General features: G+C 41.1%; 1 protein-coding gene across 2 annotated transcripts; it reads right to left on the bottom strand.

The window, feature by feature from the left end:
* Positions 1–2,845: 2,845 nt before the first annotated feature.
* Positions 2,846–25,889, bottom strand: btbd10b (BTB (POZ) domain containing 10b). Of its 2 annotated transcripts, none has more exons than XM_061964000.1 (8): positions 25,753–25,889; positions 17,884–18,077; positions 10,631–10,946; positions 8,868–8,970; positions 8,165–8,285; positions 7,762–7,959; positions 7,565–7,675; positions 2,846–3,830 (listed from the first exon to the last, which is right to left on the bottom strand). In XM_061964000.1, exons 1-8 carry the CDS (start codon positions 25,773–25,775, stop codon positions 3,499–3,501), a joined length of 1,398 nt encoding a protein of 465 aa, XP_061819984.1. In that variant the 5' UTR covers positions 25,776–25,889; the 3' UTR covers positions 2,846–3,498. The 2 variants fall into 2 exon arrangements, with proteins under 2 accessions (XP_061819984.1, XP_061819985.1); XM_061964001.1 differs by having other exon boundaries at positions 25,782–25,889.
* Between the last annotated feature and the right edge of the window lie 584 nt (positions 25,890–26,473).

Here is a 26,473-nt window from a genome sequence, read left to right as displayed (position 1 = left end):
AGCAGCGGACAGGTACCGACAGGCCAAGCGGTGTGCGGCTTCAGCGGTTGCGGAGGCAAAAACTCGGACATGGGAGGAGTTCGGGGAAGCCATGGAAAACGACTTCCGGACGGCTTCGAAGCGATTGTGGACCACCGTCCGCCGCCTCAGGAAGGGGAAGCAGTGCACTATCAACACCGTGTATGGTGAGGATAGTGTTCTCCTGACCTCGACTGCGGATGTTGTGGATCGGTGGAGAGAATACTTCGAAGACCTCCTCAATCCCACCAACATGTCTTCCTATGAGGAAGCAGTGCCTGGGGAATCTGTGGTGGGCTCTTCTATTTCTGGGGCTGAGGTTGCTGAGGTAGTTAAAAAGCTCCTCGGTGGCAAGGCCCCGGGGGTGGATGGGATCTGCCCGGAGTTCCTTAAGGCTCTGGATGCTGTGGGGCTGTCTTGGTTGACAAGACTCTGCAGCATCGCGTGGACATCGGGGGCGGTACCTCTGGATTGGCAGACCGGGGTGGTGGTTCCTCTCTTTAAGAAGGGTGTGTTCTAACTATCGTGGGATCACATTCCTCAGCCTTCCCGGTAAGGTCTATTCAGATTTACTGGAGAGGAGGCTACGCCGGATAGTCGAACCTCGGATTCAGGAGGAACAGTGTAGTTTTCGTCCTGGTCGTGGAACTGTGGACCAGCTCTATACTCTCGGCAGGGTCCTTGAGGGTGCATAGGAGTTTGCGCAACCAGTCTACTTGTGCTTTGTGGACTTGGAGAAGGCATTCGACCGTGTCCCTCGGGAAGTCCTGTGGGGAGTGCTCAGAGAGTATGGGGTATCGGACTGTCTGATTTTGGCGGTCCGCTCCCTGTATGATCAGTGTCAGAGCTTGGTCCGCATTGCCGGCAGTAAGTCGGACACGTTTCCAGTGAGGGTTGGACTCCGCCAAGGCTGCCCTTTGTCACCGATTCTGTTCATAACTTTTATGGACAGAATTTCTAGGCGCAGTCAAGGCGTTGAGGGGATCCGGTTTGGTGGCTGCAGGATTAGGTCTCTGCTTTTTGCAGATCAAATCAAATCAAATCAACTTTATTTATAGAGATGATGTGGTCCTGATGGCTTCATCTGGCCAGGATCTTCAGCTCTCGCTGGATCGGTTCGCAGCCGAGTGTGAAGCGACTAGGATGAGAATCAGCACCTCCAAGTCCGAGTCCATGGTTCTCGCCCGGAAAAGGGTGGAGTGCCATCTCCGGGTTGGGGAGGAGACCCTGCCCCAGGTGGAGGAGTTCAGGTACCTCGGAGTCTTGTTCACGAGTGAGGGAAGAGTGGATCGTGAGATCGACAGGCAGATCGGTGCGGCATCTTCAGTAATGCGGACGCTGTATCGATCCGTTGTGGTGAAGAAGGAGCTGAGCCGGAAGGCAAAGCTTTCAATTTACCGGTCGATCTACGTTCCCATCCTCACCTATGGTCATGAGCTTTGGGTTATGACCGAAAGGACAAGATCATGGGTACAAGCGGCCGAAATGAGTTTCCTCCACCGGGTGGCGGGGCTCTCCCTTAGAGATAGGGTGAGAAGCTCTGTCATCCGGGGGAAGCTCAAAGTAAAGCCGCGGCTCCTCCACATCGAGAGGAGCCAGATGAGGTGGTTCGGGCATCTGGTCAGGATGCCACCCGATCGCCTCCCTCGGGAGGTGTTTAGGGCACGTCCGACCGGTAGGAGGCCACGGGGAAGACCTATGACACGTTGGGAAGACTATGTCTCCCGGATGGCCTTGGAACGCCTCGGGATCCCCCGGGAAGAACTGGACGAAGTGGCTGGGGAGAGGGAAGTCTGGGCTTCCCTGCTTAGGCTGTTGCCCCCGTGACCCGACCTCGGATAAGCGGAAGAAGATGGATGGATGAATGGATCTACTCTCTATTTTATGCTGCAGCTGTTACATATACTGTAATATTGTACATAGTAATTGGGATTTGTTATATATTGTACAAATATAATATAATAATATATCAGTATATATTATATACTGTATATGCAATATGTAAATATTATACGTTATCTTTTCAATTGCTACTATGGTACATTTTTAGTCTACTTTATACCGTTTGTTTTCACCCTCTTTTTGTGCCCTTGTGTGCATTATCCTTTCCATCCTTACACGTTTCATCCTTTTTAAATGAGCTACTGTGTGGAGCAATTTTTCTCGTGGATCAATAAAGTTTGTCTAAGTCTAAGAGCCACGGACATCTTTTTAATGCTTTTTTCCTCATACCGGCGGACCAGCTTATGACATTCATGTTCACAAATTAAGTGTAGTTGTACCCAATCCTCAAACTGTGGTGAATCAGTTGATTAAAGTACAGTGTCCAGTGTTCCCCCTCCCCTATATTCAAACAGTGTTACTGTTCAAACTGTGTAATAATACAGTTGCCAAAAATATTAAATATATTTGTTGAATAAAACATCTGTTTTTATTGAATACTTAGGCCTATTACGCTACTGTATTCTAATGTTGGTCATTATTGGGTAAGAGCTAAGTGTTTTCTGAGGTGCTTCGTGAAAAAAGTTTTGAGAACCATAGTTTTAACTAATGCATACTACTGTACTTTTATTTTTGTCATTACCAAGTGAGAGCAAAAAATGGGACACATGCTGCTGACACACAGCGCCCTCAATTGGTCACTTCAGTAAACATGGTGTAGCTGTGTGCACTTCTCTGTCATTACTGTTAAGGGGAATGTTTTCTGTAATTGGTGAAAATTTATATTTTAGACAGAAATATTTTATGTAAATTCAAAAATATGTAAAACAGTTGAAACGTTCTTGTTTGCATGGCTTGGTTTCACTGAGCAATCAAGAGGCTGCAGTACTTTTGGACATCTTTATTGAACATTTGTCAAGCTTTGCACAAAAAGATTGAGAGCGCACAACAGCCTGTGCTCTGCTGTAATATTCTGTCTGCGGTAGGAGCGTAACATCACATATCACATCCAGCCAATGACGTAAGAGAACACGTGGAGATCCTGACACTACAGAGGTGAGACGTGATGATTTTCTCCATGAGCTGTCTTCTACCCTCCTAAAAGCACACCAAGTAGTTTAAGACACCCAGGAAAGTCTAAAGTCTAGAAAGAAATGATTGATGAAAGAAAATCTGTGAGGAAACATACGACAAGAGTGCTCAGCCAAACCTGACAAATTAGGATGCAACATCGTCAATAATAACAACAACAATAATAATAATAATAGTGATAATAATGTGTTTGCTGACTATATTCCAAAAAAAAAAAAAAAATGCTTTGGTCAAGTAAAAAAACAAATTAAATCAAATTAAAGTGACCTCTTCCTTTGAGCAGTCTTATGTCTCACGGTCCACCAGCTTCTTGACTCTCTAAGGCTGCGAAGGAGGTGTCAAGGCAATATGGTTATGGTGCCCCTTAGCACTCCATGCTGCAGCATGCTGGGAGTCGGACAAGAAGGACAGGAGTGGGGCGGAGGTGTCCTGGCCGACGGGTCCTCCTCAGACGGCGGGCGACGGTCCATCGAGGTCAGGCTCGTTACTGTAGTTGTTGCTGTAATGGTTCCCGCTGGGTGGGTGGTTGGGCAGGATGTCCAGTTCGTCCACCTGGGGTCCCGGGTGCATGACCACCAGCTGGTCCTGGGGGATGTCTGCTGCTGCCGCTGCCAGGTTGGTGATGGATTTGGATTTGACACACTGGAAGTCCACATGGCGGCTCTTGCCCTCCTCCTTCTCCCACGACATGCGGATGAAGGGCCTCTGGACGTAGTTGTAAATGACCTCCGGGCGACCTCCTGGGCGTTTCTTCACCTTCTCTTTATATGTGGGGTAACCTGGAATATGGTTACACACATGTTCAACAACACATTTACACACACTGTGTATTCCTGCATTATGATTTGATTTCATATGCGTCCATGCAGCCATTGTCTTTACCGTTTATTTGGAGGTTCATTTGTGTCTTTATGACAAATACTTTTTTGGACACTGAATTTATGTAACTTAATTTTTTGCGTTTGAAATTTGTAAACTGAATTTAAAAAAAAAATCTAATTATGCTGACAATTTCATTGAAAACACATTTGTAAGCAAAATGTGTGTTTAAAAATTCAGTGTCAAAACAATGGCTGCTTCAAAAAGCAAGACTCACTTCCAGTAAATTAGACTGAAGCAATTGATCCTGTTTCTGAACCAGCCAATGAGGTGTTAAGTTTGAAGTCACGTGACACGGGTTTTGCAAAACAGCATAAAAAAGGCAGTTAACTGGGCTACCTGGTCATAAATCAACGTAATTAACATTTCAGTGCAGCCCGGTGGATATTTTCAAACTATAGAAATGATTCTAATTGTTAGAATCTACACTTTTGAGTGACTTGCAAAGCTCTGCTTCATACGGACCGGGCACAAACAGAGTGGGCGGGGCTTTTTTACGGAGCAAAAAGCCTGATAGCGAGTGTCAGACAGAGGCAGATTTCTACAGCAAACCTCCGCAGAACGGTGGTATTATATTGAAAATGTGGATTTTTATTGGGTTATAGATTGCAGCAGTGCAGACTTTGTAGCTGTTTTTAATGTATTCTACCTCTGAATAAGGTAACAAAATATTATACACATCCTTGATATGGCACACAGTGCAGTCAACTACAATGCTCCCTCAGACAACAGTGGGCGAAATAACTGTCTTTACAGTGGAACCTCGATTTCAACCACTCATTTTACAAACTTTTTGATATAGGAACTACATACCGAATAATAATATGCTTTGGTGTACGAACCTTGTCTCCATGTACATGCAGTCATTAATTTCATCCACTGTTACGTTCCCAGATGGCTCTGGGACTAGGGATCGTAGGAGAACGCAACATAAAAGTGTATAAACTAAATGAGGTGTATATTAGAGACAACGAAGCTAATAATTGAAAACAAAACTAGTGTTATTGAAAGGTAACCATGGAAGGGGTTGACAAGACACAACACTAGCCTAGCTCGGGCATACAGGTGCTGTTAAAGGGGAACATTATCACCAGACCTATATAAGCGTCAATATATACCTTGATGTTGCAGAAAAAAGACCATATATTTTTTTACCGATTTCCGAACTCTAAATGGGTGAATTTTGGCGAATTAAACGCCTTTGTATTATTCGCTCTCGGAGCGGTTACGTCACAACGTGACGTCACATCGGGAAGCAATCCGCCATTTTCTCAAACACCGAGTCAAATCAGCTCTGTTATTTTCCGTTTTTTCGACTGTTTTCCGTACCTTGGAGACATCATGCCTCGTCGGTGTGTTGTCGGAGGGTGTAACAACACGAACAGGGACGGATTCAAGTTGCACCAGTGGCCCAAAGATGCGAAAGTGGCAAGAAATTGGATGTTTGTTCCGCACTTTACCGACGAAAGCTATGCTACGACAAAGATAGCAAGAATGTGTGGATATCCTGCGACACTCAAAGCAGATGCATTTCCAACGATAAAGTCAAAGAAATCTGCCGCCAGACCCCCAGGAAAAGAGAGCGGATGAGGGTATGTCTACAGAATATATTAATTGATGAAAACTGGGCTGTCTGCACTCTCAAAGTGCATGTTGTTGCCAAATGTATTTTATATGCTGTAAACCTAGTTCATAGTTGTTAGTTTCCTTTAATGTCAAACAAACACATACCAATCGTTGGTTAGAAGGCGATCGCCGAATTCGTCCTCGCTTTCTCCCGTGTCGCTGGCTGTCGTGTCGTTTTCGTCGGTTTCGCTTGCATACGGTTCAAACCGATATGGCTCAATAGCTTCAGTTTCTTCTTCAATTTCGTTTTCGCTACCTGCCTCCACACTACAACCATCCGTTTCAATACATGCGTAATCTGTTGAATCGCTTAAGCCGCTGAAATCCGAGTCTGAATCCGAGCTAATGTCGCTATAAACTTGCTGTTCTATCCGCCATGTTTGTTTGTATCGGCATCACTATGTGACGTCACAGGAAAATGGACGGGTGTATATAACGATGGTTAAAATCAGGCACTTTGAAGTTTTTTTTTAGGGATATTGCGTGATGGGTAAAATTTTGAAAAAAACTTCGAAAAATAAAATAAGCCACTGGGAACTGATTTTTAATGGTTTTAACCCTTCTGAAATTGTGATAATGTTCCCCTTTAAAGGAATGAACAAAACATACCAAAAGACACCTCTGACAAAGAAAGGTAAGCTTACTAACTAAAGCTATTTAATTAGCAGAAACCAAAAACCTACCTAACTACTCTAGCCAAAGAGGGAGTCCAAAACCTACAAAGGTGACAGCCACTACTAAACCTGGTGTCTCCATACATAAAATTGATTCCATCTGCGATTCCGATGACGCGCAAATCTATAATTCAGTTTACTTCCGCGTTCCCAGAAATGGGGCGATAAAAGGCTGACTCAGATTGGCTGTTCCGCCGTGTCTTTTTATGCTTTGCATCAGTACATGAATAAATGTTTCAGCCCGCGTGTCATAATTACGACGGATAAAAAAAAGTATCAATAGCAGTATCATTAGTCCTGTATCATTAGTCCAGAAGTTTCACGGTCCGCTTGGACCGACCCAATTAGGAATCGGTACCTAAAAATATCGGTACTCTGTATACATCCCTACCCATGTGTGATGTCTGTAGAAGTGTTTTCATGCATATTTGTCGTGCTATCTTAATGTAATGATGCCAGCGTTGTTAGCATGAGCTAATATAACACATTTACAAGTGTCTGTGTTAGTAGTATTACCTTACAACAGCATTCTTTTTGTATTGTTTCCTCAGTAAAATCACGAAGACGTCAACGTGAAGTTATTGAGTCTGTTTATCTGATTGGAGAGCTCGCTTTTGCAGTTAGTGGGTCCATTACAATGACTTCTGTTTTGTTTGATCAGCCACTTTACTGTCGTGTTAGTCACCGATTGGAAACAATTAAGGTATGTAAATAAACATTTACAAAATATTTTGTATCGTATGTATATGTGACTAATAGTCCGTTGCGGCTAATATATGGGAAAAAAAAAGTTCTTCTAAAATTTAGAAGTGCGCTCTATAGTCTGGAAAATACAGTATATATGATACAGATTTCCCTGAAGAGCTTTGCGCAAGTCCACCATTGTAGTTTGTGCTGCACTGAATAAGCTCCTACTTGTTCTCTATCCTCTTGTTGTTTTCAAGAACATATTAAGTTGGTAAATCGAGATTCCACTGTATATGGCAAGGAATAATACTTGGTAAAATAAACAACACATGCCATCACTATATCCCAGATGAACCACATGATTTCTTCCAGCCAAGAAAGGTTGACAAGTACATAATGAAGTATACACAGGTATATTATACACAATAGTGTTTCATTAAGTTGCATAAAATGGGTTAAAGTATGCAATGTGAGGTTTTCAATTATATCACAAGCTGCTTGATGAAAAATATTTTCTTATATGACTGACATACGACGAAAAGTTTCAATCGCACATGAAGCAGCACTCCAGCCTGATATAGGATGACAGGGTATCCTGCTTTTTGCTCACATAAAGCATCGACACCTGAGTATTTCTGTGAACATACCTTCAATGCCCAGCCTTATTTTCTTCAATCCCCTTTCCTTCAACACCGATTTGGCTACATCTCTATTCTCGATGTACTTGAAGAATCTGTAGAGCTTTGTACTGTAGATGACTGCAATGTCAAGAGCAAACGGAACAATATTCACACACCTGTTACATAAAGCACAGAGCCGTACTTAACATTATCACTATACTCACTTTGAGAGTACTCCTCTCCCATCTGTGGGGGGTATTCTTCATCCCAGTCCACTACGTCGTCGTCGGTGAGGACGACGATGTGACACTCTCTCTCGCCGCTCTGGGCGCTCGCCACCATCAGAGGTAGAACCATTTCTTCAAGGTAAAATTCAAACTGTTGCCGAGCGCCATCATTGGAGAGCTCGTGCATGAGAGCACCTGAAGACAAGCAGTCACTATGGTCATACGTCTTGCTGGATGAGCTTGTAGACAGTGAATGCAACATGTCATTCATCTTCTTACACCTCAAGCTTTTTTACAGGTGAAAGCAATAGGAACATTTAGAAGAATTTAGATGAATGGCAGAAAATACAAATGTGTTAAAAGTGTCATAAAAAGAATGGTTCATCATGAAAACACTCACTGAGGTCTCTGCATTTGATGGTGCTGTAGTCAAAAGAGATGCATAGATAGTCACACGCCTCCCGCAACTCAGGAATAGAGATTCCATCAGGACAACGAATGATGCCTGATTTGTAATAATCCTGCCAATTAGACACAAGGCAAAGTCAGTTGAGTGTTTGTGTAAAAATCAACGCGTCTGGACAAAGCTTAAAAAAAAAGAAAGTCATTAGACTACCTCTAAAAGATCATTAATAAATATACTGTAAGTACATCAACCATTTTTTGTGCCAATTGTCCCGTCTGTGAGCAACATAAAAAAAAAAAAAAAGAATCTTGCTAAGCCGGAAACACAAAGTCAATGAACCCACATGAAAGTGATAAACACACCTCATGTTAGTGAGACTTAAGATACTTCCTGGTTAATATTCAGCCAAGCAAAACAAATTTTCTCTCCTTGTTCAGTTATTTGCTTTCATGTGGCTTGTTTGCAATTCATTTTGAGTAGCGCTCAACAACACTTCTAAAAGTGATTTCTGATAACACATTATTTATTTGGAAATATTCATACTGTACTCAAAATCGCGCTGCCATTCACACCACATAAAAACTGTATTACGGTAATACAAAACATAACATCAAATAATTTCTTATTATACAATACCATACAAACATTACATTATTGCAAAATACAAGTGCAATGTAAAAAACAAAAATTCACTGACCAGAATTGCTCGGAAAACTGTTGAGCTAATTCCTTCAGCAACTTCAAACTCTCCCTTCTCATTGGGCCGTGTGAAATTATGCTCTCGTCCCGATCCAAACATCCTGAAATAAAGCAGCTTTGGTTGACTTTCAACATTGACATAACATACACATACATTAAAGGTCTTTTCAGTAGGGATGATCGATCTGCCACCGACCGGTGTATTATGAAAATGTATGTGATTGCCATTGCTTAATAAAGCCTTTTAATGTCGATCAAAAACGCTGATCTTCTCTGGCTGACAAGCAGCTAGCAGCAAATTATGTGTCTCCATACAGTGTGGAGCAGCTGCCCTAAACTAATAATAATCCTCTCCATTATGGCAAATAAACTGCATTTCTTAGTATTTTCAGTATCATTATCAATATTTACTGTATTTTTTGCTGATGACACACATTTTTGCTCTGGGGAGGACTTGCATTGTCCCTAAACTTGAACTAAAACCAAATTAATGGTTTACAAAAACTGCAAAGTACAAATAAATGTAAAATTCAAAATTGATAACAGAGATTTAAAGAACATATGAAAGTAAATTTTTGGGTGTGGTATTAGATCACAAGCTATGGCGTAAAACTCAAATCAAATATATGAGTGGTAAAATATCAAAAAGTATTGGAATCCCAGGAAAAACAAAACACACCCTGAACCATAAAACCTTGAATACTCTATATCAGGGGTCACCAACCCGCCGATCGCGCTTGACCAGTCGATCTTTGAGACCCTAACGGTCGATTGCGAAAATATTAGAAACAATAAAGATATTTATATGACATCAGTTACACACCCACCCTGAACACGCCTCGTCTCTTCCTTCAGCCTCACATCTGACGGCTCTCGACACAGCCGCCACAGTCCCCCAGGTCCAGCCGCACACTTTACCCGCTCGTCTCGCAAAACGCGCATTGTATGACATGCACAAAAATCATGCAGCTGCAACAATGCATTAAGGCTGATTGTTGCACTGCATTGGACATTTTCTAGCATCCAACATCAAACATCTCTTCCCTCAACCACGACCATCATCGCTCACCTGCGACGGGAAGCTAACAAGCCAAATACTAGAGTCTGTGAACATTGCTCCAAAGTACGGATTTTGTGTTGATTTAATGTGCATACAAAAGTAAACACTGACATGTGCAAAGGTAGTAATGTATGATAAAACAAAGCAGCAGCTGAAGGACTTCCCCAATCATCCCTTCTTAATCAAACACGAAAAACCCACCAGGTGAACAGCTGATTTTACCACTTCCGGCGCTGACATAGAATGAACAAATACATTACATTACTAAGACTATAGTGGCCATAAACAGTTAGTGTCTACAGCTGAGGTGCCCAAAGTGCGGCAAAGGGGCCATGTTTTTTATTCATTATTAACATCAATTTGTCAACTTGTTATATTAGGTCAACATATATACTGTTGTTGATAAGGAATCAAATTACTATATCTGAGTGATGAGGCAGGACATTTTAAGATTTTGCTTCTACCTACTTCTTTTTGGACATGCCAAGTTTTTCTTTAATTTGTATACATGGTAAGTATTTTCAGTTGTGATCGAAAAAAAGGATAAGACTCTCACTGGAGGACGAGACTCAACATTGTTAACAAATTTAGAGAAAACCAGGAGCCGGCATGGTAATAGCTATCCACATAGCGACTCATCCCTACTTTTTAGACATTCATGTGATTGTACATATAAATGGCCCATGCAGTGTGTATCATACCTGCCCAACATTGTATTAGGCTGTGCAGTGAAAATGGAGGGGTCGACCACAAAGCGTGTGTTGTCAACGATTAGCGTAACTCTCTCTGACGTCCGGATGTTTCGGTTGCAGACATTGGCACCGGCTGTGCCTTCCTTTGAGTTCTCGTACACAAAAACCATATCTCCGACAGCCAAACTTTTGAACGTTCCTTCAGTGCTGGACAGGCTGCTGTTGCGGCTGCTAACCACTCCGCTGCTGCTGGAGCCGCTGGGAGAAACTCTTTGTGGTCGAGGACTGCTGGGCCTTGATGATGGACCGCCATCACGGTCACGGTCTATAAGCACGAGGAAGGATGGAAAAATATTTTTTTTCAGTCACAGAGGAACTACAAAGCACAGTACTACTCAAATTTGAAACACAACATTTTTGTGATTACCGTAGTAGTACCTGTTTGGAAGTCTAATTGTGCGGTTGTTGTGCAACTCATATCATTTTACTGCAATATTTGTGTTTTATCCGCTAACTATGACCGGAAGCTGGAACCACATGCAACACCTGGCCACCAAAAGAGGGACAAAGATAGAAATTAAAGTTCCCCCGCTGCCAGATGCAAAATGACAAAAGGAGGAAATGAACAAGGATGGGCCTTTTTTGACAAAAACGTCAAAGACGAGGTCATCAACAGGAAAGCAATGATGTCATAGCACAGCCTCAATACTAAGCGTGCAATCACTTTGCTCTCATGTTATCCCGAGCAAAATTATAGCCTGTAGGATCAAAATGTATAATTGTGATATACACAGTAACGTATGTATACTCTGTATATTTGTCAATTTAGCTCACTGACAATGCTCACTTTCAGTCTGAGGGCAGCAGGCAAATACATTTTTAAGGAAAACCGCATCATTAACGCTTGAATTTTCAGTAATTTGATGCACAAAAGTATTGTTGTAAAAGCTAGCATCTTAGCATTGTCTTAAAGATCAATGTTGTTAGCTGGCAATGTCAACAAAAGTTGTTTTTTTTCTTTGCTGACTTCTTTGGTTTAAAACGTGCTGCTCACAGTAACAACATTAGCAAACTCGTTTTCACATTGTGTCCAGTATGGCAGGAAAGGACACAATGGGAGGTAATCAAGGAGTCAATCTTGCTGCACATTGCCAAAGACATTGGTCCCATTTAGACAGTAAAAAATAGGGATTGAGCCATGCGACCCAAGGTATGTGCTTCCAAGCTGCAAATACAATATTTTAGTCGGGTCACCTTGCCTCAACTGTGTACATGCAAGAAGTTGTGGTACTCCATGACAATGTTTTTTATGAGGAGTTATGATTACATAGATGTTTTTTTTTTTTACAAAGCGAACAGGTTTTTTTTGGAATGTCAACATTTGTGTTGTTTGCAGGAGGAATTTAAAACAAATCCCAAATCTCACCACTAACCCAATGTCAGTTCGGGTAGGGTTCAGCTTACCAGTGACCGTAATGAGGCCTATCAGTATAAAAATAACGGCATCGGTCATGCCGACACGTGCATGTTCGTTTCTGTATGGATAGAACACGAGCAATGAGCAACGACTATTATCAACACATTTAAGAATTATTTTTGTCGACAGTTTCAAATGATGACATACATACATACATACATACATACAAACACACATACCGACACACTTATACAGTCCAGATCAAAAGTTTACATACACTTGTAAAGAACATAATGTCATGGCTGTCTCGAGTTTCCAATCATTTCTACAACTCTTTATTTTTTTGAGATAGAGTGATTGGAGCACATACTTGTTGGTCACAAAAAACATTCATGAAGTTTGGTTCTTTTATGAATGTATTATGAGTCTACTGAAAATGTGACCAAATCTGCTGGGTCAAAAGTATACATACAGCAATGTTAATATTTGGTTACATGTCCCTTGGCAAGTTTCACTGCAATAAGGTGCTTTTGGTAGCCATCCACAAGCTTCTGGTTGAGTTTTTGACCACTCCTGTTGGAACACCCAACTGCACCCAAGACCCAACTTCCGGGCTGATGATTTTAGGTTGTCCTGAAGAATTTGGAGGTAAACTTCCTTTTTTATTGTCCCATTTAAAGCAGCAGTTCCACTGGCAGCAAAACAGGCCCAGAGCATAATACTACCACCACCATACTTGACGGTGGGCATGGTGTTCCTGGGATTAAAGGCCTCACCTTTTCTCCTACAAACATTGCTGGGTATTGTGGCCAAACAGCTCAATTTTTGTTTCATCAGACATAACATACACAAAGATAAGACCTTCTGGAAGAGTTCTGTGGTCAGATGAAACACAAATTGAGCTGTTTGGCCCCAAAACCCAGCAATATGTTTGGAGGCGAAAAGGTGAGGCCTTTAATCCCGGGAACACCAGGCCGACCGTCAAGCATGGTGGTGGTAGTATTATGCTCTGGGCCTGCCAATGGAACTGGTGCTTTAAATGGGACAATGAAAAAGGAGGATTACCTCCAAATTCTTCAGGACAACCTAAAATAATCAGCCCGGAGGTTGGGTCTTGGGCGCAGTTGGGTGTTCCAACAGGACAATGACCCCAAACACACATCAAAAGTGGTAAAGGAATGGCTAAATCAGACTAGAATTAAGGTTTTAGAATGGCCTTCCCAAAGTCCTGATTTAAACGTGTGGACAATGCTGAAGAAACAAGTACATGTCAGAAAACCAACTAATTTAGCTGAACTGCACCAATTTTGTCAAGAGGACTGGTCAAAAATTCAACCAGAAGCTTGCCAGAAGCTTGTGGATGGCTACCAAAAGCGCCTTATTGCAGTGAAACATGTAACCAAATATAAACATTGCTGTATACTTTTGACCCAGCAGATTTGGTCACATTTTAAGTAGACCCATAATAAATTCATAAAAGAACCAAACTTCATGAATGTTTTTTGTGACAAACAAGTGTGTGCTCCAATCACTCTATCATTGGAAACTCAAGACAGCCATAACATTGTTCTTTACAAGTGTATGTAAACTTTTGACCACGACTGTATACGTGTGTGCACACACATACACACACACACACGCACACAAAATGAAACTTTTGAGAGATTTGTCTGTTCGTAAAATAAATAGAAAAAAAGAAGAAGCTAGTGGTGGATTCGACAAGTAGTGAAATAAGTGAGATAAAAAGAGAAAGAAAAACCATAAAGAAGAGAGAACGTTTCGTGTTTACGTGAGCGCTATCATGATGCAAAGGCGTATTGTGAGAGATAAAAAAAAGTAAAAATTAAAGAGGGTATAAAGCATAATGAAAGAAAAAAAAAGAAAAACATTTACAGTGCTACAGATGATAATAATACAGCCACGGTGTGGCTTCCAAGTCACGGTAAAGTTGACCGTTGATAAAAAGTTTATTAGACTTAGACTTCCTTTTTATTGTCATTCAAATTTGTACTTTACAGTACAGATAAAAACGAAATTTCGTTACATAAGCTCATGGTAGTGCAGGATAAAAGAGCAATAAGGTGCAGAAATAAATAAATAGATTACTGTACAGATAAATATATTGCACTTTTTCACATGCATCCACGTTTATGTATGTATGTTATATTGTCTTTTTTATTCCAGCGAGTTAATCCATTTTGGGGGGAGTTGAGGGGATAATTATGATGCGTTCAAGAGTCTTACGGCCTGAGGGAAGAAGCTGTTACAGAACATGGATGTTCTGTTTCGGAGGCTGCGGAACCTCTTTTTAGAGTCCAGCAGTGAAAACAGTCCTTGGTGAGGATGGGAGGAGTCTTTGCAGATTTTCTGAGCCCTGGTCAGGCAGCGGCTTTTTGCGATCTCCTGGATAGGAGGAAAAGGAGTCCTGATGATCTTTTCCGCCGTCCTCACCACTCTCTGGAGAGACTTCCAGTCTGAGGTAGGGATGTCCCGATCCAATATTTGGATCGGACCGGCTGCCGATATTTGCCAAAAATTGCGTATCGGCAAGGCATGGGAAAATGCCGATCCAGTTTTAAAAAAAACCCCGGTTCGTGTTTTCCAACGCACCTATTTAAATAATACATTCCACTTTTCTGCTGCTCCGTAATTTCCGTTCCGCATTTTCCAGCACACCTTCAACACATCCACAATTCTCACGCAGTTGCTTTTAGCTGCTGGCATTACACGACAGGCTCTTCTCACTCTTTCCTGTGTCTCCCTCTCACAGACAGCGAGCGCACCTTCTTACACACGTCACATACTGTCACGTCATACGTCACATAAGTATACGTCCTCTCCCAGCAGAGAGCGAGGTAGCGGCATGGCTAACGTTAGCTGTGATGCTAGCGCAGCTGCTAAGGTGCGCGCCTGCTCAAGCGTCCTCTGCGCACGGCAAATCTATGCCATGCACAAAATCAAATAAAAAAATAAGCGCATAACAATTTTCGACACACGGACACGACAGAGACAACAGTTTTCGTCATCATTGTTCAAATATTGTGACGTCTGTCGAGACGCTTATCTCCATTCGGTGCCACACGTCCAGACTCCACACCATCAAAATAGTATATATCTGTATCATGAATCAATTTAAGTGGACCCCGTCTTAAACAAGTTGAAAAACTTATTCGGGTGTTACCATTTAGTGGTCAATTGTACGGAATATGTACTTCACTGTACAACCTACTAATAAAAGTCTCAATCAATCAATCAAAACACATAGAATCATCATACTGCTGTGATTATATGCATCAAGTGTTCATTCAAGGCTAAGGCAAAATATCGAGATATATATTGTGTATCGCAATATGGCCTTAAAATATCGCAATATTTAAAAAAGGCCATATCGCCCAGCCCTAGTTCAATGATGCCATTTCTGTTTGTCATGTATAATTTTGTCTATTTTGTGTTTATCCTTCAATAAACAGGTCAGTTTCTTGTTACCAACCATTGTGTATTATTCAAACTCCCCTAATTCAGCTGGCTAGTTGTTATCAAGAGTACTAAAACCCTTTTCAACATGATTCTGACAACTAAGATTAAATAACTTTAAACTTTAATACATGCTCGGATAGGCCAGTATCGGTCAGTATCGGTATCGGTCAGTATCGGTATCGGATCGGAAATGCAAAAACAATATCGGTATCGGATCGGAAGTGCAAAAACCTGGATCGGGACATCTCTAGTCTGAGGCATTGCAGGCTCCAGTCCAGACAGAGATGCTGTTGGTCAGAAGGCTCTCTATAGTGCATCTGTAGAATGTGTTGAGAATGGGGGGAGGGAGCTGTGCTCTTTTCATACGACGCAAAAAGTGCATGCGCTGCTGAGCTCTTTTTACAAGAGCTCCGGTGTGTAGGGACCAGGTTATATTGTCAGTTATCTGCACCCCCAGGAACTTGGTGCTGCTTACTATCTCCACCGCTGTGCCGTTGATGTAGAGTGGAGCGTGGCTGGACTGGTGCTTCCTGAAGTCAACGATGATCTCCTTGGTCTTGTCGACATTCAGGACCAGGTTGTTGGTTCTGCACCAGTCAACCAGATGTTTCACCTCTTCCCTGTAGTCCATGTCGTTGTTGTCACGGATGAGGCCCACTACTGTCGTGTCGTCCGCATACTTCACAATGTGGTTAGTAGTGGACCTGGCGCAGCAGTCATGGGTCATCAACGTGAACAGCAGCGGACTCAGGACGCAGCCCCCAGGGCTGCATCTACCCCAAGGACAGCATGGCATCCTTTAGCGTAAAATGTCTTACGAAGCGGGAACAGGTGGCGCCGTCTTACGAGAATCTCCTTGGGGAACTGGTCGTTAATGCTGAAGTTGGATCCTTGCAGCTCTCTGCCCCGGCTCTTCACCTGCTCCTTCTGCTTGAAGTGTTAAAATTTTGGCTTCCTATTCTCTGGCTTTTTGGCTCCAAGGTTATGTTCCTGATTGATGATGTCCGCAGGAAGCTTGAGCTGGTGTTCCACGAAGGACTTCACGGTTTCCTCGGGATCTTCCTGTCCTTTTCGGTATTTTCACAAAGAACAGATTGTCCCTCATGCTTCTCACCTGGAGGTCCAGCATCGTCTCTTTGGCGTGAGAGATGACCTGTTGTTGTCCGAAGTCCAAAATCTCTCGGCTGGCTTGTGGATCACCTCGACAAGTGCGAGACGGCCCTCCAAACAAATCAGTCTCTTGTTGATGGAATCCAAATACAGCAAAGTGACACAGAGCCAGATGAGTCTTCCCCATGGCTCCTTTTTGATGTTGGTGTCTTCGGGGGCTTCCCCATGACGAGACGACCAAAGTACTCTTCAATATAATCTTCAAGTGCTTTCAGATTTTTATATTTTAATATATTGTTTGCTTATTTTTGCCCTAGTTCAATTTGGGCGGATGTCTGAATGAAATCAGAATTGTTTGACAGCCTTGTGATCCGCTTGACTATTTTTTCCCACGCCATGTGCGCTCTCGCGAGACTACAGCGTTACTAACGCCTCCTACCTTACTGACGTCTTTTGACGGCCGGTATAGAGAGAGTCTGTTGAAATAAAAAGTGCTTCTCGCATTCCTGCCGGTAATTTTGTTCTTCTTCATATTAAGCTCACAGTAGCCGCCATCTCACAAAATCCTTGGGTGCCATGTGTTTCAATCAAGTGACAAATGTGACGTCATAGTGATGATTGATGATTGCTAATTTTTAGGTCTATAATGCCCCATGATCGATCGAAGCATCTTCCGCAAATCGACCGGTAGCTCGCGATCGATTTAATAGGCAGAGAGAGAGGATAATATAACGGTGACTGAGGAGCCCTGGCATCAGTTGGTGTGTGTGTAGTGGCCAGGCTACACTTAAAAGGAGGGCGATAGCCATATATCGGTAGTGTGGATACCAAGGGTATAGCATCAGTATGTGATAGATACTAGAGTGGTTAGATTGATATTTTTACAAAAACCTTTTTTGTGTTTGGAAATGCTTACAAAATCAGGGAAGAAGTCCCCTGACACAAAAGCAGTGAGGGCAAAAAACAAATTATTAAAAAAACTAGTGGATAGTAATGTTTCCTTTTCTTTAGTAACTGTTTACTATGTACTTAGTTTTTCCCCAAAGATTTGTTGTGTAATTAAAAGGTAATAAAGAACTACTTTGAATATAATTGATATTTTCCACTGCCAATAGCACTCACCATAAATACATTTGAAAAATTACAATTAATACAAGTGATCAGTATTGGTATTGGACAATCTGGATGAGCGGTATCGGAACTGGCAGCATAAAACTCTGATCGGAATAACCCTACTTGTCTTTGTCTGCGTACTCACCTATGTTGTTTTGGCGGGTTGGTGAGGTGAGGTTGCGAATGCAAGGGGTAAGCTGCCCCTCTCTCTCATGCGAGGAATCCCTGGAGCGATCGCTAGAGCGGCGGCGGTCACGTGAGCGGTCGCAGCCCCCAATGGCACCAAGCAGGCTCATTTTCCTCCGTTGTGCCTCCACTCGAGATGACCGGGCTTGACTGCTGCATTCCAACACAAAAAGCTTACTCAACATCTGTAATAACACAACTTTTACTCTATTACTATTAAGTCACAACAAGCATATGTACAGGAGCTTAAGCACCTAACAAAAAGCATTTGCAGGGTTGTCCCACTTTGTACTAATCTTATTTGGATCTAAAGAAAGTGAAACAACCTGGACAATGTGGACATGTTTATATGCAGATGTAATTAAAAGTGTGACAAATGTGTACATAATGCAGTCAAACCACATTGATGATGAGGTAACAAGCGAAGCCAAAGTAGGGCCTGCCTATTAAAATTTAAATAGACAAATCCCAATGTTATACTATACGATAATGGATAAAAAAATATGATCGAAGCATACAGAACCCAACCAATCTAGACTCACTGGTCACATAGGGTCACCGGTACAATCAAATTAAAATCGAATGCAACAGCTGTATTTGTATGACAATTATGCCCCGCTCTATGAAGATAATGCTTAGATTTGATTAAAAGAGAGTCATTTAACAATGTTTTGATTGTATTTTGCCTCTTTCAATCAGCTATATAATTTATTTTGCCGTTTTGCCATAGCGAATCAATCACATGTTTGATTTGTCATATCAAAACCTCCCATATATCCAGGCTTTGGATTGGCACACAATAAATGTCTCAGTATGCCAGTTGTATACTACTATAAACGTGAATCCTTGAAAGTAACTACAACCACAATAATATTCAAAACATTGTGTCAAACCAGAATGTTTCATAAAATCACCAGTATAAAAATCCAGTAAATGAATATCGTGGTTCATGGCTGTTAAAGTGGACCTGCACTTTTTTGGAGGAATTTAGCCTTTAATTCACAATTCTTACGAGAGACAAGGACACAAGTATTTCTTTTTAAATGCAATCAAACTCGTAAAAGAAAAGCCCGCTTACAATGGAGCCATGAATTCATGACATCATTGCGTCCATTCCGACCATAAAACCCACTAAAAGAAACAGCCAAAAAGTGCCAACAATACTCCATTTACATTTCATGACCTAAATATTAACCAAGTATTAGCAATATTGTTATTATAATCGCTAACTTTAAGAACATAGATCAAGAGAGGTAACAACCTTCTGCTGCTGTACTGACATCATGAGCTGGTGAGCTGCTTTATTGCTCGTGAAAGTTAATTCTGGATTATAAATAATGCTTCTCACCTTGATAGTATAAGATTGTGGCCATATACCAAGAAGTTGGTCAACTTCGACAGCCAACTTAGACCCGGAAATGGCGAAAAACACCCAAAAAGATACTTGGTTTCAACCCCCTTTTTTCCTTGCGAGTATTATAAATTATTCTTCATCTAAACTGCAATATATCAACATCCAATCATGGAATCCCAGTCGTAGCAGACATTGTACAGGCTCCTTCACCCCCCCAACCTCGAGAGGAACAAGCGATAGAAAATGGATGGATGCCTGTCACATTACATTATACTTACAGTGTGTATATAAAACATTGATGGGATTGTTAGACATTTTTTTAAAGCACTTTTAGGCAGAAGAGAGCGACTCCCATTGGCTCCATTGCAAGCAGACTTACAGTCGTGGTCAAGAGTTTACATACACTTGTGAAGGACAATGTCATGGCTGTCTTGAGTTTCCAATAATTTCTACAACTCTTATTTTTTTGTGATAGAGTGATTGGAGCACATACTTGTTGGTCAAAAAACATTCATGAAGTTTGGTTCTTTTATGAATTTATTATGGGTCTACTGAAAATGTGACCAAATCTGCTGGGTCAAAAGTATACATACAGCAATGTTAATATTTGGTTGCATGTCCCTTGGCACGTTTCACTGCAATAAGGCGCTTTTGTTAGCCATCCATAGGCTTCTGGCAAGCTTCTGGTTGAATTTTTGACCACTCTTGACACAATTGGTGCAGTTCAGCTAAATTTGTTGATTTTCTGACATGGACTTGTTTCTTCAATATTGTCCGCATGTTTAAGTCAGGACTTTGGGAAGGCCATTCTAAAACCTTAATTCTAGCCTGATTTAGCCATGTCATTACCACTTTTGACATGTGTTTGGGGTAAGGCTGCAGCTAACGATTATTTTTCTATCGATTAATCTATAGATTATTTTTTCGATTAATCGGTTAATCTATAGATTATTTTTTCGATTAATCTATAGATTATTTTTCCTTTTACCGATTATTTTTTTTATTTAAAATGAAGATGAAAAAATAAATGTTGGCCAGTTTTTTCAAAAGGCATGACTTTTATATACAAAAAAAAAAGTATGGCCACTCAGTCAACATTGACAACAACATGACAAAATATTCTGTAACAATGTAAACATTTAAAACTTTTAACATTTAACAAAATTAAAAGTAGCTTATTTGCTTTTTAATGTGCAAATATAAAAGTAAACATCCAGTGCAAATCTTAATATTCTGCAATAGTATAAGCATTTCTAAAGTAAAAGTATTGCTTATTTTGCTTTAAAATGTGCAAAAATAAAGATAAACATCCAATACAAAAAAGTGCAAAACGAAATATTCTGTAACAGTGTAAACATTTCAACAAAAGTAAAAGTATTGCTTATTTTGCTTAGTAACACAACAATGATAGTATGATTAAAGTGAAAGTTAATTGTTGGTTTGTACATAGTATATGTAACTGTTAATGTTGTAAAAGGTATTTGCACAACTAATTAACGTTAGCGTTAAAGAGGAGCGCGTCTTTGTAAACACTGAACAGGCACGCCAAACGCGCCTCTCAGAGCGAAACAGTGTTTTAGTTTATGAATTTACAACGCAGATACAAATGACACATTCATGATTTTGTGTAATGATGACAACGTATACTCACGCGGACGATTGACTAGTTGATGGTGATGGCAAGAACGCTGTCGGGTGTTTTCTTTTCAAATGTTCCTTCATAGCCGTTGTGCTGCTATGATAGGCCATTTCCGCTCGACACAGTGTGCATACAACAACTGTCAAGTGTTTTGCTTTTTTCGCTGTGCTTATCCCACACTTGAAGGGATGTACCAATGCTGAATGTGGCTTCTGGATTTCACTCAAAAGACCAGACCGTAGTTACTTTTTCCTTTTATTTTCCTTTAGTTTGCAACAGTTTTTCCAACCAAGAAACAGCTTCTTTTTTCTTCTTTAGTCTTTTTAGCAGTCTTTAGCAGTGTTAATAGACTTTAGTTTCTTTAGCGGTCATTAGCTGTCTTTAGTAGCCTTTAGTAGCCTTTAGCTTCTTTAGTAGGTGAAAAACCTTTAAGGACAAAACACCACAAGATTAACATGCTGTAAAAAAATCAATCAATTATCAATCCCATAATTTACAACTATTAATTAGGCTATCAAACTCTTAACCATTAAACAAGTGCAAGAAAATGGACACATCTTTTCCCTTTAAGTTAAAACAGATTTTAAATAAATTGTCTCAACATAAATGCACCAAGATACATATAAAATACATTTAACACCAGAAACACAATAGATAAATGCAACAGAAAACCCAATATGCAAAAACATAAATACCTAACCAATTAACCACCTATTTAGATACATATTTAAAATCCATATTCAATATAAATATATTATTAATTTAGCAGTGAAACACTCAATCTTAAACGCTGTCTACTGGTAGAAAAATGCCTTTTTCTACGCCCTCACCAACACAGTTAAATCCAACACTTTAAATTGAGCGACTTCACCCTCCTGATGAAGCAAACTGCTCCAACATTTATCAAACTAAGCAAAGAATATCAACACTAAACAACAGTTACATAACACACTGTGTGTATTTAGCCTCCAGACTAAGCACGCTACATGCACACAACCCCCCCCCCCCCCCGCCCCCATCTCACCAGCGCAACAGGTGCGCCACACCCACGAAGAGAAATATTAAATCTTACATACTTTTGGCACAACTCTGGGTTATCTGTAATGAACTAAACCTTTTTCCACTCTGCGCTGGCGTCTTTTGTACTCCTTGATTTGACACAGCGGTCTAATTACCGGGCTCGCGCACCAGCAGATGAGACAGGAGTGCGCCGCGTTATACCTGCGCGCGAACGTAAACTGATCGGCTCTGATTTTATAAGCCGACTGGCCGAAATAATGCCGAATTATATACATTTCCAGGGGTTGCCTAGGTGAATAGGGATGCGGATGTGCTCTAAGTTAAAATATAATTTTATTAAGTGGGGTTTGGCTGGTTGCTAAACAGCCACGGTTGCGAGCTCGCGCGTCAGCTGACGAGACAGCTGTTCACCGCTACAACATTATTAGGCCGTTTATTGAAATACTCCCACACTTTTGACGACTTTTGGCGTGCTTTTTTTCCCTCGCTCGCACCGCTCGCATCATCTGCTTTGCGCTCCGCCATGACGGCAGTGTGACGTAAATATGCGACGCGTCGAACCATAAAAACGACGTCGAAGTATTTACGTAACCGATGACGTCGACTATGTCGACGCGTCATTTCAGCCTTAGTTTGGGGTCATTGTCATGTTGGAACACCCAACTGTGCCCGAGACCCAACCTCCGGGCTGATGATTTTAGGTTGTCCTGAAGAATTTGGAGGTATTCCTCCTTATTCATTGTCCCATTTACTCTTTGTAAAGCACCAGTTGTATACTTTTGACCCAGCAGATTTGGTCACATTTTCAGTAGACCCATAATAAATTCATAAAAGAACCAAACTTCATGAATGTTTTTTGTGACCAACAACTATGTGCTCCAATCACTCTATTACAAAAAAATAAGAGTTGTAGAAATGATTGGAAACTCAAGACAGCTATGACAATATGTTATTTACAAGTGTATGTAAACTTTTGACCACGACTGTATGCTAACATTTATATACTAGTTAAGAGTGTAGAACAAAGATAAACGTGTGTTCTTGTCTTTCAAAAGGATCGTGAAATATAGGCAAAATTTCCCTTTAAGTGGTAACAGTGTCAACCCTCTCATCTCTGCTTGCTGAAGTTCTCCCTGATATTTGGCTTAAAAGGGCAACCTAAAAATAAGACTCATATCATGACTTGCACAAATTAAATGCCTCACACAGAAATTGGTCCAGTTACAAAACAGTTAATAACAAATAAGCAGGTAGAATTCAAATCCCATATCATTAACCATATGGTTAAATGTTTCCTATGTATCTAAATCATATCAAAATACTGCTTTGCTTTTGCCCCGGGAGGTGTTGGGCTTGCTCACCACGAATGTTTACACACTTTGCGAGGTCGGCTTGTTACTTCCCGCTGACGATTTTCCCGGTTGTTCGATAAGAAAAGAACCGAGTCCTCGGACTCGAATCCCTTTTTGAGAGCCGGTACCCGTTATCGAGACCACTATAGTAAAGAAAAAGAGTTGGTTCTTTATTCGAATCCCTGTGAACGAATCCCGTCCCGACCAGAAATGCCCCGTTTGACATCACAAGAAATTACGTCACGTAGCTCTGTCATTAGGCACAGATAGCGAAAGCAGGAAAAACAATGGACCGGAAAAAGCGCTCCAAGGTGTAATAAAGTTCAAAACAAAAGGTATAATCCAATGAATAACTTTACTGAGAGATTTGAGCAGGGTACAAACACATGACGAACACTTTTGCGACCAACTGGAAATATAGCAACCAGGCTAGCAACGCACCTCCTTTACGGCAGCTGTCACAATGTTCTTAAAGCAACCGCAGCACATACATATATATACAACATATATGACATGATCTCCCTTATATAACTTTTGTTTTTCTTTCCTTGTAAACAAAACAAAATCACACTGTATATGTGTTGTCTGTCTAATTATAAATAATGCAGACGAGGCGTGTTGGCTGAGTTCTTGACGTTTACTTTCACAGCGTGCTCATAACCTCATTCTTAGCTGCCGGCAGGCGACATGCAACAGCACTTTTCGGGGCTACCGCGCATGCTCGTCACTCCCGTTGCATGCTGGGTAGTGTAGTTGTTATATTCCCTAGCTCATAACATCACATCTTTCCCCCTATAAAGAAATAATGTTAACTCAATAGTGTATTTCTTTTTTAGCTTTAACTTTTCATTTTTTAGCATTGTAACCACATTTGCAAACAACTTTTCTCTTCATAGAATTTTCTTTCAATAAAGAAATAAAGTGCAAAAATGTCAAAGCATCATAACAAACAGTTATGTCAAATAGCAGCAGAAGTGCACTTTTTGGAGAGCTGTATTATTTTCAGTTTTGTGCCCAAGGGACTGATTTTATTTAACACTATATTATTATTTATACACCTATAGTGATCACAGAGACAGGTTGTTTTTGTGTTACTGTATATATTTGTTTTTCTGAAAAATCCCACTTAATATACTTTGGGTAACAACAATCAATATTTTTTTATTTTATTTTTTTAGGGGGGGTAACAGTCAATATTTTTTTATTTATTAGATTTAATTTTTTCTTATATAATAAAAGTGAGCTTTTGTTAAACCAAATATTGTGTGTTTTTTTCCATATACAACAACCTATCTGGACTTGATAAGAGAATCGATAAGGAACCGGTTCGATAAGAGGATTCGATAATAGGCTCGAACTCGATAATTTCTTATCAAACATCATCCCTATTCACCTGTGAATAATGCTGTATAATAGACTGTATTTATATTATTCACATGTAAAAAATACCTAAGTGTTTATTGTCTATTGTGAGCGAACTGTGGCGCTGAATTTCCCCAAGGGATCAATAAGGTACTTTCTATTCTATACAGGGCGTACATCACCCGTACTGGGGGTACATCACCTGTACAGGGCGTACATCACCCGCACAGGGCGTACATCACCCGCACAGGGCGTACATCACCCGTACAGGGCGTACATCACCCGTACAGGGCGTACATCACCCGTACAGGGCGTACATCACCCGTACAGGGCGTACATCACCCGTACAGGGCTTACATCACTTGTACAGGTGTTACATCACGGGATACATCATCCGCACAGGGGTTACATCACCCGTACAGGGGGTACATCACCCGTACAGGGCGTACATCATCCGTACAGGGCGTACATCACCTCAACAGGGGGTAAAGCACCCGTACAGGGGGTTCATCACCCGTACAGGGGTTACATCACCCGTACAGGGGTTACATCACCCGTACAGGGGTTACATCATCCGTACAGGGGGTACATCACCCGTACAGGGGGGGGGTACATCACCCGTACAGGGGGTACATCATCCGTACAGGGGGGTACATAATCCGTACAGGGGGTACATCACCCGTACAGGGGGTACATCACCCGTACAGGGGGTACAGGCGGTAGTCCGCTCCGGATGTGTCAACCTTCATAACCGACAGGTCAACTGGATCCGCTGGTTAGAAACTCCTGACAAATTAACCGCTCGCTGTTCACAGTTAACGAGAATTGTTAAATGTTCACCAGTGACGTCGACTTAAATAAAACAGCGTCTTACTGGCAGTCTCAAATGTGACATTTTAAGAAGAGTCAGATGACATAAACCAAGTCACGGTTGCCGTTAGCTTAGCGAGTTCGCTGTGATAGCACTGCTACCTAGCTACCATTAGCGGCCATTGCTAGCATCAACTTACAGTACAGTCACAATGCGATTTGGGATGATTTACTGGGAAAAAGTATCACCCTAGCACTGCTTTGACATAAATACAAGAGCGTGTAACGTACATGTGGCAAGAATATACAAGCATAGCTACCAAACTGGAGTCTTTCTTCGCCGAAGTGTAATCCCGACAGCTAGCTTGCTCGCCAGCCTCCTTCTTTCAAAACACTCATCAAACTGACGTACCGCGTGACGCTCCACGCTGTGACGCACAGACACCCACTACAAATCATTTTATCCACTAATTGTCTTTTTAATAAATTGTAAGTATTTGAAAATATTCACATATGACAGGAAAATACCTGTTTAAATAAATGGGTTTATTACAATGGGTCTTTTTGTTGTTGTATATTTCCTCTGAAAAGCATCAAAAAGTTGCTCCTGACAAGTCTCGCGATATGTTGGGGCTACGAAACGTGGGTTGATTTTTTTAAGTACCTTTTGCCAAAATATCCAGGCCTATACAGTTTTAGTAGTAACAACAGTAAGAACATTTTACAATACATTAATTATTGTTCTATAGTATTACGAACTGACGCCTGACGCAGTCAAATACACGCAATAATAATAATTTAATCCACTAATTATCCTATTTAATTAAATATAGTGGTCTGAAAATATTCCCATTTTATCAAGAAATACACGTGTAAATACATAGGTTTAATACGATGGGTCTTCTTTACATTTTCTGTAAAAAAAAAGTTCGAAATGTTGCCTGCGACAAGTCTCGCGATATGTTGTAGCAACGAGATGTGGGTTGATGTTTTTTTTATTTTTTTAATATAT

This window comes from Nerophis lumbriciformis, linkage group LG06 (genome assembly GCF_033978685.3).
Source record: "Nerophis lumbriciformis linkage group LG06, RoL_Nlum_v2.1, whole genome shotgun sequence".
NCBI lineage: Eukaryota > Metazoa > Chordata > Actinopteri > Syngnathiformes > Syngnathidae > Nerophis > Nerophis lumbriciformis.
The sequence above is the reverse complement of the archived record's forward strand: the minus strand, read 5'-3'. Positions and strand labels throughout refer to the sequence as shown.

What these genes read in the sequence shown, in the direction of transcription:
- btbd10b (XM_061964000.1), bottom strand. Translation starts at nt 25,775, where the DNA reads ATGCTTGTATATTCTTGCCACAT. An exon ending in AACCCGCCAAAACAACATAG is followed by an intron (nt 10,947 to 17,883) that starts GTGAGTACGCAG and finishes TCGTGCTTATAG; the next exon opens with ACCGTGACCGTGATGGCGGT. An exon ending in CATCAAATGCAGAGACCTCA is followed by an intron (nt 7,960 to 8,164) that starts GTGAGTGTTTTC and finishes GCTTGTCTTCAG; the next exon opens with GTGCTCTCATGCACGAGCTC.